This window comes from Protobothrops mucrosquamatus, unplaced genomic scaffold (assembly GCF_001527695.2).
Source record: "Protobothrops mucrosquamatus isolate PMUCROS unplaced genomic scaffold, P.Mucros_1.0 scaffold7, whole genome shotgun sequence".
Lineage (NCBI taxonomy): Eukaryota > Metazoa > Chordata > Lepidosauria > Squamata > Viperidae > Protobothrops > Protobothrops mucrosquamatus.
This window is the reverse complement of record NW_015386394.1, coordinates 3,178,438-3,191,046: the sequence shown is the minus strand read 5'-3', so window position 1 is coordinate 3,191,046 and position 12,609 is coordinate 3,178,438. Positions and strand designations below refer to the sequence as shown.

Genomic DNA, 12,609 nt, shown 5'->3' with positions numbered 1-12,609 from the left:
GGTGCTCCTTGTCCTGCCTTCAGGCGCTTTGGAAAATAGCTTGACTCCCTCTTCTTTGTGGCAGCCCCTGAGATATTGGAACACTGCTATCATGTCCCCCCTCGTCCTTCTCTTCGTTAAACTAGACATACCCAATTCCAGCAACCGTTCCTTATATGTTTTAGCCTCCAATCCCCTAATCATATTTTGTTGCTCTTCTCTGTACTCTTTCTAGAGTCTCAACATCTTTTTTACATCGTGGTGACCAAAACTGGATGCAGTATTCCAAGTGTGGCCTTACCAAGGCATTGTAAAGTGGTATTAAATGTCCTTGGGTTCTTTGCTTAAAGTTTCTCCTCCTACCGGTATATGTGAGACAGCAGAAACTAAACCAGCCTAGGTTTTGCTCTCCTCACTGCCAATCCCAATTGCCTGGGCTCTGACGTGAAGCAGAAACTGCTGTGCTTTTGACAGATGGTCAAACCCGTGAGTTCAGCATTTTGTCAACCCCACCCTTCACCTGCCACTTCACCCAGCTGGGGAATGTTGACACTGCAAGAAGAGACAGATAATGCAGGAGAGGAGGACCACTATGTAGCCTCACATCTCAGAGCCAAAGCCTGAGTTGGAGACCTGGATCAACCTGAACATCTGACAGTCCAAACAGCAGTTCATAAGTTGAAGGATGGGATTTGCATAAGATCTTTCTCTCTCTACGCTGGATAGATTCCCTACTGCTATTGCTGGTCAACTGCTGTTTGCATTGATCCAGGCCCTCCAGGAACAAAATAAAGCCTGATTCCCACTGTGCAAAACGCAACAACACCCAGGGACCAGAGGGAGAGGAGAGGCCCATAGGAGACTAAAGCAACCAATATGTACTGAGCAGATCCCATTGCCTAGGAGTCGCCCGATAAAACAATGAATAAAGCATGTTCTATTCTGCTCATAATATAATTTTGTACAATAGCTTCCCAGTTGTTAAAGGGGAAAAACATAGCGTTAGCTCCAAAACATCAAATTAAGTGTTGAAGGGCTTATTTGCCTGTGGTGATACTATTTGGGGCACCTGGACCTAGCCAACTTTCACGAATGAAGGGAAATATAGCTGTCCCAGAATAATATTGCAGGATGCAATCTAGGATGGTCACGAGGACCAGAAGTTTAGTCTTCTGAGCTTTCGGACTCGTGCTAGAGCCCATCTCAGGGAACTTCTCTCTACTGGAATGTGCAACTACCTATTAAATATTGAACACTGCCCCAAAATGACAATGTCAGAAGCACATAGAAAATTAAAATGGTATTGGGGAGAATCAGCAGCGTGGTTGGTCAGCTGTTCAAGAAGACCAAGTGCTGACCACACCTCTATTTTAGCACAGTAGTAAATTGCTATACTGTGATCCCATTGGGCCAGATTTCTCAGGAATCCTGACTCGAATCTAATACTTGTAATCCATAAGAAATACACTAGAGGGCACCATCCTATAAGAAAAGAAAACCTGCAACATTCAATAACTACAGTAATCAGTTTATAATAAACTCACAAATGTTTGAAAAGCAAACATTAAAAAGCTGGTCATTTTTTTAAAAAAAGCAACGAATAAATACAAATCCACAAAGAGGCATTCTTTCTCCAACTAGCTTCTGAAAACTATTCTAGATTATATATAGTAAATTATTTTGTGGGATATGATAAGATATATAAATTGTACTTATTACTATAAATATGCAGACTGGAAGATTTGTTTGATAATGCAATCTTATCCAGTTCCATGTCTTTTAAATGTGTGAGAGTTAAAACTTTCATCATCCATATAATCATACGCAGGGATTATGAAATAAGTTACCTGACAGACATGAAAGACTGTATAAGGTATTGTATTGCTGTATCTTAATGAGTTATTCAACTGATAAATACAAATCAAGTACAAGCCTGTTTAGCTTTCCTGACTATACATGAACATGAAGGCACTACAGAAATATATCTCATCTCTGCAAAAATGCAAATTTCCATAGAATTTCCATGCTCTTTATAAATAATGCTCAGCATATGGAAGAGTTGTATGTGTTCCTGTATTGTTGGAAATACTTTCCTCCATAACAACCCTGTGAGGTGGGTTGGGCTAAGAGGGAATGACTGGCCCAAAGTCACCCAGCTGACTTTCATGCCTAAGGCAGGCCTAGAGCTCACAGGCCAGCAACTTAATCACTACATCAAAGTGGCTAGAGGCATCAACAGTATTATTTATTGATTTTTTTTGTTTATATTATATGCTTCCCATCTTATTCTGCAAAGCAACTCTGGGTAGCTTGCAATAAAAATTGTTATAAAAATTGAATAAATGAATGAATGAATGAATGAATGAATGAATGAAAGAAAGAAAGAAAGAAAGAAAGAAAGAAAGGTTGAAGCTGTAACACACAACTGCAAGTTTGTTTCCTTTTATTATTATTTTAAATCTATTCTAAAACCTGTTTTATATCTCACACTTGTTTTCATATGTGTTCTGCCATGCTGCAGTTCAGATTCAAGACCCACAGAAAAATGGGGGTGGAGAAGCATTTTGCATATGACCTATTGGTTCTATAGCTGTGCCTTAACAACTATTATATTTAATAGAGCTAATTCCCTTGGATACATAAATCATTATCTTCAACAGATAAGGCTCATTACTATAGAAAAAATGGCAGTAATATGACAATTCAGTTGAGATCTGACAATTCAATTAAAATTTAAATGAAAAACTATAATGATCATAATAGTCAGAGAGAACATCTAACCATCTTAACATTCTTAAATTGACATATATACTGGGGCAGGAACCATAACCTCTATTGCCGCAAAAGTCTAATGTGGCTATTGGCCCAGCACTATTCAAGAGTCCCATAACTAAACCAACGCTTCATTCGCAAAAAATAATGGGAAATGTCATGTTGCTAACGAATTACCTACTATAATTTAAATTTCTTAAATGTTTTATCTATTAACCAGGAGTATGATTGTTAACTAGTTGCACTTTGCTTTTGAAAACAGGTTAGTAGAAAATAAATTTTACTAAGTTAAAAACATAAAATTGAACACTACAAAGCAATCAGTAAGACAATTGTTACTGTTTTATTCATATTTACAAAGATAATGTCCCCAAAATGAATTCTATTCTGCATGTCTGAGTGTGTGTGCGTCTGCCTGTCTGCCTGCCTATTTTAAATTTGTGTGTCACCCATCTCTTTTAGAGGTGACTCCGGGTGGCTTACAAACATTAACCTTACAAAGTTAGTATCAAACTAGAAATTAAAGTAAACAAATACATTAACTTCAAATAATTTTTATTGGATGCATCTAATTCTTGAGGGGCCAATAAGAATGCATTCAAATCCATATTTGTATGCACTGGAATTTCCCTGAAGACTAAAATGGCCTGGAAAGTTGGCCTTGAAAGAGTCAGAGTTAGTTAATTTGAGTCAAATTATATACTATCAGTCACTGTCCCTAGAAAATTTCCTTTGTTCATTTCCCACCAGATTGTATAGATATAAGCCCCCTGCAGGCTGGGGAAGACTGACTGAGAATATCCTTTATTAATTAAATGGTATGTCTCCACAAATACCAGTTTGTAAAACCATAGAGAGATTTGAAGGGAAGATACGAGGAAGATAGAGTGCCATACATAGGCATGAATCAAAAACTCCCAATATAGCAGCTTTTTTAGTTAAAGAAGAGATTGATGGATTGTACATTTTCCACTAGGAAGAGTAATCTAATAACTAGATCCACACTTTATGTTAAACTATAACGTGGCTTGTTTAGTAAAGAGTTACTGGGATGGGTGAAACCATTGGCTGTGTTTTGTGAAACTCTGTTTATTTATCCCTTACTTTATAGATGAACTATCAACCTGTTAAAATAAAATAAATAAAATCCAGATATGCAGACAGCATGCTAGAAACCTCAAAAAATTCAGGTCAAATTGTATGCTGACACAAATGACCTGATTCACGCAAAATAATCTGGGACTTAACTGTAATTTGTTTCTCTGCTAACCATTTCAAACAGTTGCTGGTTTCACTTCCCACTTTTTCAGGTCAGAGATTCCCTGACATAGTTTAGGAACAATGAATCAAGGTCTCAATTGAGATCTTGCTTGTGGCTTACACAATGAATCTAGCTCTTCTGAACTTTCCACAAAAATCTAATAAGGAGAACTGATTTAATCAACTAAATCAGGGGTCCCCAAACCCCTGTCCACGGCTCTTTGCTGAGCGACAGCCCATTTGTTGGGGAGCGAATGGGTGTGTGGTGCATGCGCAGGTAGCTGCATTTGTGAAAGTGACATGCGCACACATGCAAAACCATCCTACCATCACCATCTCCACCAGTCCACTGAGCTGGAAATGGGGAATGCTGAACTAAGTTACTTTACAACTTTGGAACTTTGGGGCAGCCAGCAATAGTGATAAACTGTGGTTAATCATCTCTCTATGCACCTGCTGGTTTATTCTCTATTATCATACAATCAGAAAAAAGAGTTGAAACCTCTTTGTTAAAGGAACAGAAATTTACAATGTAATCTGAACCTGACAGAGCATAGTAATCCTTAAATATGGACTATCTGAAATGGCCAACTGTAAAAAGCTACAAGTCCTGAAGCTGGCTTATTTCAACAAAGCACAGTGATGATTAACCTATATTTAAGGGTCAAGTGACAAAGCGCTAAATGCTATTAATCTGAAATGCAAGTAGAATTTCCCAAATTTTCTTTTCATTCAAGCCCAAGCAAAGGAAAGAGTATTGAACCTAATTTTTATCATCCTAGACCATGATCTAGTATTTAGCCTGAATATGACCGTTCACATGATTGTTACATCTTACACAATGCTATATTCAATACAAATGAAGGCGAATTTATGTGTCCTGGGTCAGTCACCAGGACCAGTGGTTTTGTCTTCTGAGCTTTCGGACTTGTACTTGTGCCCCTCTTCAGGGAACCTCTCTCTAGCAGAGTGTGTGCTTTGGACTGTTCTGTGTGTGATATTTATATGGTGCCTGTTGTATGTGGCTTTTTAGTTGTTGATTGGGGTGTTTATGGTTGGCTATTAAGTCCTTAGCTGTTGTTTGCTTCTGCTGTCAAGCCCTCGCCTCCTAAGTATTTGATAAGCTGGTGGTAAATCAGCACTCCTGTTCAACAGGATACTCAACAGGATACATTGAACAGAATTTGGGTATTGAATATTAGTATATTCAATATCCAAATTCTCTCCTATAAATATTACTTTCTGCTCAGCCGATGCATGGAATAGAGAAAAAACTTTAAATCTGATATTTGAAATCTGATATTTGAAACTTGATGATGATGTTACCTAGTTTGGTAATGAGGCATCTGCCAGAAAACCACCAAACTCAGAGTACGAAAATCCCCACAAAGCTTTAAATGTTTGGACATTTAAAATGTAAGAAGCCAAAAGAATTACTGTTCAATTCAGACATCTCATTTAATCATGATTATGTTCATTATGGTTTAGAATGATTTTTCTACTATCATATTTCATCTTCTCACTATTCAGCTTTATACGTTCACAATTCAAGACTATTGTGCAACACACAACAGTTAGAACAATTAACCAGTGGAACAACCTGCCTCCAGAAGCGGTGAATGCTCCAACACTAGAAGTTTTTAAGAAGAGACTGGACAGCCATTTGTCTGAAATGGTATAGGGTTTCCTGCCTGAGCAGGGGGTTGGACTAGATGACCTCCAAGGTCTCTTCCAACTTTATTATTATTATTATTATTATTATTATTATTATTATTATTATTATTATTATTATTATTATTATTATTATTACCTTAGGGCAGAGGTGTCAAACTGGTGGCCTGCAGACCGGATCCATCATGTGCAGGCCATGCTCACCCCCGCTCCGCAAAGGCAAAAACATCGCGATACGTCACGATACGTCATGTGATGTGATCGAATTTGACACCCGTGCCTTAGGGTAACAGAAGAGGCTAAGATGGTCATTTCTTCGACTTTACAAAGAATTTCCCTCCATTTGAAAACCTGCATTCTTTAACGGACTCTCCAATTTAAAAATAAAAAAGAGGAGAAAAACAAAGAGCATAAAGATATCTAATAACAGGACAGCAAAGGAATAGATCGATAGTTACTCTCTTCCTTTTAATACAAGGTATGTTACATTTCCTTTACATTTATCATTATTTATACATCCTTTGGAAAAATGCTCCAGCCAAGCTCAGGTCAACCCCAACCTTACTACAGTTCAGGAAAATCATACTGAGAGTTCCCTCAGTGAAGGGAACATTTATTGTTAATAATGTTTGCCTTGGTGTGTCAGTAGCTAGGTGTCAATTGGTTGGGGAGTTTAATTAGTTTAACACTTTCTATTTTACTGTAAGCCATTTAGAGTCTTTTTGGAATTGCGTAGCAAGTACACTACATAAATGCATAAATGAATAAATTAATAAATGAATGAATAAACAAACAAACAAATAAATATCCGTTTTGAGGAGACATGTCCTCTTTTTATGACATTTAAGTGCCCACCCTAAGCCAGTCCAGTTTCCCATACTCAGCTGTTTTTGAGTCGTCTTCAAAGACTTCCCGAGCTTCTTCAAAGTTGCAAACTTCTTCTCTGCATTCACGCTCCAAGTTGTCTGGCACAATCAGCTCAAAATCCCAGTGGTTATAAAGAATCTTACGGCTCAAGAATTTGTTTGCAGAAGTGGCATCCAGGAACACTGGGAACAGGAATGAGCAGATATTATCCTGGAGTTTGGAGCAGGCATGAAGTGCTATGAACAATAACCCTTGGTTCTGAGAGAAAGGGTATAAGATCTAAAGCAATGCTTTTGAACTTGGGCAACTTTAGGATTCAAAAGTCAGAATTCCCTGCTGGCAGGGTCATTGCTGCATAATTCTAGGAGTTGAAGTTCAAGCATCTGGAAGTTGCACAAGTTGCAAACATTGCAACAGCAGTGTTGAAGATGTGTATACTTCATCTCTCAGAATTCCTCAATTCTCACAAAAATCTGGGACTTGAAATCCATACATCTTTAAGCTGCCAAGATTGAGAAACATTGTTCTATAATCTATACCGGGGTAGTCAACCTTGGCTCTTTTATGACTCGTGGACTTCAACTCCCAGAATTCCTGAGCCAACACAGCTGGCTCAGGAATTCTGGGAGTTGAAGTCCACGAGTCATAAAAGAGCCAAGGTTGCCTACCCCTGGTCTATACTGTTATGCTGTAGACCTAGATGCCTGTTAAATAAAGGAGGCAAAAAACCCAAGGACTACTAAAATATCTAAAAGGGGAATACCATTTAGCAGTCTTGGTGGTCTAGCACAGGGGTCCCCAACCCCCAGTCCATGGACCAGTACCAGGCCATGGCATGCCAGCAACTGGTCCGCACAAACAAGCAAAGCCCCATCCGCGAGATGCAGGCAGGACATAAAACAACACACCCTCCAGTGCGCGGAAAAACCTCTCTCCAGAGAACTGGTCCCTGGTGCCCAAAAGGTTGGGGACCTCTGGTCTAGCAGGAAGACTTTATTTCCATCCAATTCCCTTTTACTCCCTAATAGAGGGAACATGAGCAGATGTAAAGAAATGCAGAATTTCAGAAGGACCAGCTATTCTGTTAAGTTACTATAAAAATGGGTAAACTTTGATTCGCTAGAAGTTACATTTCTTCCATGAAATGCTTCTCTATTTTTTTTAGCAACCAAGTACCACAGTGACATGTGATATTTATGAAATTGACAAGTGACATTTATGAAATTGACAGGGATGGAACTTTTTATTCCCAACAGGGTTTACAGAATTTTTGAGATATTAAGTTTAAATAAAGTTTACACATCAGTTTTGCAGTTTTCCTGCAAAAATATGACAGGAAACCACACCAGCATTTCTCAATGAATTGCCAATGGAGTTTGGCTGCATAATTTCATGGGGGGAGTGGAGGTAATCAGAAACTGTTTTTGAGAAAGCATTTGTTGCAGGATCAGCAGCAGCCCTTTTACCCTTTCTCCTACTCTCCAGCCATTTTACTCTGCTGGAAAACAGTTCCACCAGCCTGTCTCACAATCCTGAAGTCTGGAAGATAATACTCTCCTACCAGTACCAACAGTTCCAAAGGGAGGTTCCATTGTTGGAAGAGAACAATCTAGTACAGGGTAGTCAACCTTGGCTCTTTTATGACTCGTGGACTTCAATTCCCAGAATTCCTGAGCCAGCTTAGCTGGCTCAGGAATTCTGGGAGTTGTCGTCCACGAGTGATAAAAGAGCCAAGGTTGACTACCCCTGAATTCTAGTACAAGGAAGAAAAGAGGATAGGCTGATGTCTGTTCGACTTTGCTACAAGTAGCAGCTATAAATCAAATAAATTTGGGGTATCCCCATTCACATGTAAACAGACCAGAGACTTGGGGGAGTTTGAGAGAGAACCCTGTGCTAACTATTCTGCCTATAAGGTTCTATTCCTTCCTCAATTATATTTCCAGATGATCCCATCCTAAACACCATGAATAAGTCTTTGTTATTTACTTCTAGTCCCAATTCCAAGCCTTCCCTTTAGGAAAGAGCTTTGAACCACTCAAAAGCTTATTATTTGCATTTTCCCCTCATTCTGCATTCCCTGATGCATATGGAATGTGGTTCTGCAAGACTCAGAGAAGCATTAATCGCTGGTCTTTGTGAAGTAAATGGATCATTAGCATTGTGGGGAGAAGTGCAGACAGCCTGTACTGTGGCAGTTATTGAGTGCAGCCTCTTGTTGGTTTTAGCTACATTTCATGTTTAAAGCAGGAGAGAACAGATGATATAGAAAATGGAGCAAAGATTAGCAAAGAAAATTTCTGTGAGGGACACATCCCTGGCTCTATAGGTAGTCTTTGTTTAGCAACTGAAATGGGAACCAGCAACATAGCAGTAAGGGAAGCAGTGCAGAATGAAATTACGACTGTGCTTACACTCTTACTTTGACTTTCCTTTGCTTTACAGATCTGCAAAGATTCTAAATGTGAAGATTGGTGGTAAAGTTACTTTTCCACCACCATTGTAACTGCAAGCAATGATGACAAATACAGTGATCCTTGTTTAACAATCATCCATTCAGTGACAGTTTGAACTTGTGATAGTGTTGAGTGGTAATTACAACCAGTCTTCAAAATTAAGGCACCTTGATGGTCATGTGATCACAAATTGGGACATTTTCTGCTCATTTCCTGGAAGTTGGCAGGAAGTCAGAAGTTGCAGTCATGCGAAGTCCTTGCTTAACAACTTTTATGATATTCACTTAACTTCAGTAAATAGAATTGCTGAAACTACCATTGCTAAATGGCACAATCACATGGTGTCATGCTTTATGACTGCACTACTTAGTGATGGAAATTCTCCTCCCATTTACCATCATTAAGGGAAGACTACCTGTATTATTACATAAAATAAAGCAGTGACAAGCCAGGTAGCAGACTGAAAACTGGTACCTTCCTGATCCATGGTCCACCCATTTAATTTTGCCCAAATGCACTGCTTCACAAAGATGTTTAAATACATGCTCAAGGGAGAGTGTCAGACTGGTGCCCAGGGATGCGACTGCCACAATTTCCCAGTCGTGGCTCTGAGGTCCAATCAGAATGGCATTTATATAGCAATTGGGGAGGAAACGGCCAGGGAGTGCATCTTGCCCCAGATAGAAGATGCATGGGAAAGTATGTGTGATGGTGGCAAATGGTGTTCCCAGTTCAGGCAACCTTGGGCTGCTATGGTAGGCAGGTTGAAGCCATTCCAGATGCAAAAATGGATGAAGAAATCCTCCCTTCGCCAGTTTTCTGACTTCCTTTCCTCTTTGCCAAGCTGTTGAAGACAAGGGCAACCTACTCTTGCTAAAATTCTGAATCAATCTCTTAGACAGAGATTAGAAATTAGGACCAAACCCATAACTCCCTATGCTAGCTATCAAGGGCTGCAGGCAACATCAGTTTGTGGGTTACATACCCTTCTCTTCAGAATACTGAATGGGGACCCAGGAATATTGGGCAATTTTGGACAACTAAAGAGATCATCACTAGGCAATTTTGAATGATGATCTCTTTAGTTAAATGACTCTACAGGATTTCTACTTAAGCATCAACATTCAGGAACAGCAGGTTTCCTTCCTTCCTTCCTTCCTTCCTTCCTTCCTTCCTTCCTTCCTTCCTTCCTTCCTTCCTTCCTTCCTATTTCTATTATAATCTTTAATAAGATTATTTTTTAAAAAAAGAAAGAGCAGTCATATCTAAATCTCTTTAAATAAAATTGGTTTAGCGAAGGTTCTTTTAGAGGACATTGATTCTGCCACTCGTGACCTCTATTTTTCAGGAGCATTTGCATCTAGAAAACTGGATGTTGGCTTCTTATTACTTGGGAATGTTTGGAAGTTAAAGTAGAAATCTGACTGTGCTTTTTTTGTTTGCTGCAGAACCTAAAGTATATCAAAGGAGACTGAAGGAAATTAATTGGAATTTCTGTGAATTTGAATTTGAATTTTTATTATATTTATACCCCGCCCTTCTCCCGGAGGACTCAGGGCGGCTTACAGCCAGTTTAAAAACAACTTAATACAATACAACATACAAAATTTAAGAAAATGATTAAAAATAAATATTTAAATAGGCCGCTTCTACTAAAATTTAGTTAAAACCAATTTAAAATACCCCTAGGCCAGTCCTGCCCGCTGAAACAACCAGGTCTTGAGGGCGCGGTGGCAAAAAGGCAAAAAGGTGCTTTGAAGTGTTCACCCTATAAAGCACTTCTGTCTTTTCCTAGCACTGTATGGCCACCTTCTATAGCTATCACGCAATCCTGGGAAAAGAGGCATTTGATTTCAGGATCAGTAAGTAGGAGTTACCTGAATGTCCCCGTATACTTCAAAACAAAACAAAATAACATTTTGTCTTTGAGTCCAAAGTACTTCCCTCGTGCTGTATTGCCTATTGCTAACATCTTCTGATACTCCATATGAAGAACATGCAAGCATCCTTCTCCTTAAATCTGCCACTAAATTTGGATAACAAATCCCCAATTTCCAGTTACTTTTACCTTCTTCAATCTGTTGCTGGTCAGGTTGGCTATGGAGAGAGGCGGCAAAACTAGGGACTAGAATTTTGAACAGGAAAAGAAGACATAAAGAGCTCCGCATGGTAGATCCTAGAGAGAGAACAGGAGATAGTTGCCAAAGGCCTGGATTAAAAGGCTGCTAAAATATAGCACTCCCCACCAATGTACACACTGATAAAAAGCCTCCCAGCCCTCAGTTTAGCTGGAATGCAGAGATAAATGTAACCTTTGACCTAATCAATAAAGTGGTCAGTGCAAGGTCAGTTCAGATCTGAATCAAAAACAAACTATCCATAGAACATTGAGGAGTTGGCAAAGTTTTGGGTCTGGACTACCTAGAAAATTTTGGAAATAGAGGGCATCTTCACTTAGATGATCTGTTAGTTTTTCCTCAACCTCAGGAATTTTTAAGATGTGTGAACTTCAACTCCCAGACTTCTGCTGTCTAGAGAATTCTGGAAGTTGGAACCCACACAACTTAAGTTGCTGAAGTTGAGAAATTCTGATCTATTAGCTCTGGGGTGTTAAAATAAAGGCAATCGCTAGGTGAAAGCAAAGAGTTTTCTATCTCTATTGATTTGCTGCTGTCTTGTGGTCAACAGAGATTTTTGTGTGTGTGTGCAAGACACATTGTGATTTCTGCAAAGCCCCTATTTACTGAAAGGCAAACAGGAAGTTGTCCTCTAGTCTGCTTTCAATCATCCCAGACTTACAACTAAGTTGTAAGTAGATTTACAACTATTCAAAGTTTAGCAGTCATTCAAAGTTACAAAGTCATTGAAAAAAGTAACTTACAACTGGTCCTCACACTTATGACCGTTGCAGCATCCCAATGGTCATGTGATCAAAATTTGGGCAGCCATTCAAAGTTACAAAGTCATTTAGCAGCCATTCAAAGTTACAAAGTCATTGAAAAAAGTAACTTACAACTGGTCCTCACACTTATGACCGTTGCAGCATCCCAATGGTCATGTGATCAAAATTTGGGCACGTGGCAAACGGCATGTATTCATAATGGTTGCAGCATCGTGGGATCATCTGATTGCCATTTGCAACCTTCCCAGCTGGCTTCTGACAAGCAGAGTCAAGAGGGGAAGCCAGGTCGGCTGAACAACCACATGAGTCACATAATAGCTGCAGTGATTTGCTTAACAATCATAGCAAAAAGCTCATTAAATCAGGCACAGTTTACTTAATAACTGCCTTGCTTAGCAATTGAAATTCTAGTCCTAATTGTCATATGTTGGACTTCCGGTGGGACGGCGCGCCGATGGCGGCTCTTTTGGAGCCGTCCGCTTGGGAAGGCGTCAGAGCCAGCTTGAACAGCGGACATCAGCTGTTCAGCGGCTTGGAACCTTGTGCCCCGGGCGAAGGGGTCGAGGTGAGTACTCCTGGATAGGAGTAGAGCCCCAAAAGCTCTCCCTTAACTTAGGGAGAGCGAAAATTGGGTGCTCCTCCGGAGTCCGGGAACCTCCGTCTCCCAAATGCCTTTGCTCCCTTTTTTGGGAGCGAAGCGAG

The 12,609-nt window shown here is 39.6% G+C and overlaps 1 protein-coding gene across 1 annotated transcript in view; it reads right to left on the bottom strand.

Moving 5' to 3' along the window:
* Positions 1 to 12,609, bottom strand: part of PRRG2 (proline rich and Gla domain 2) — a 26,599-nt gene that overhangs the window by 9,178 nt on the left and 4,812 nt on the right. Inside the window, exons 2-3 of the mRNA XM_015810195.1 lie at positions 11,074 to 11,181; positions 6,568 to 6,731 (exon numbers count right to left, since the gene is read on the bottom strand). Of these exons, the coding sequence (XP_015665681.1) occupies positions 6,568 to 6,731; positions 11,074 to 11,181 (272 nt within the window). The remainder of the gene's footprint in view (positions 1 to 6,567; positions 6,732 to 11,073; positions 11,182 to 12,609) is intronic.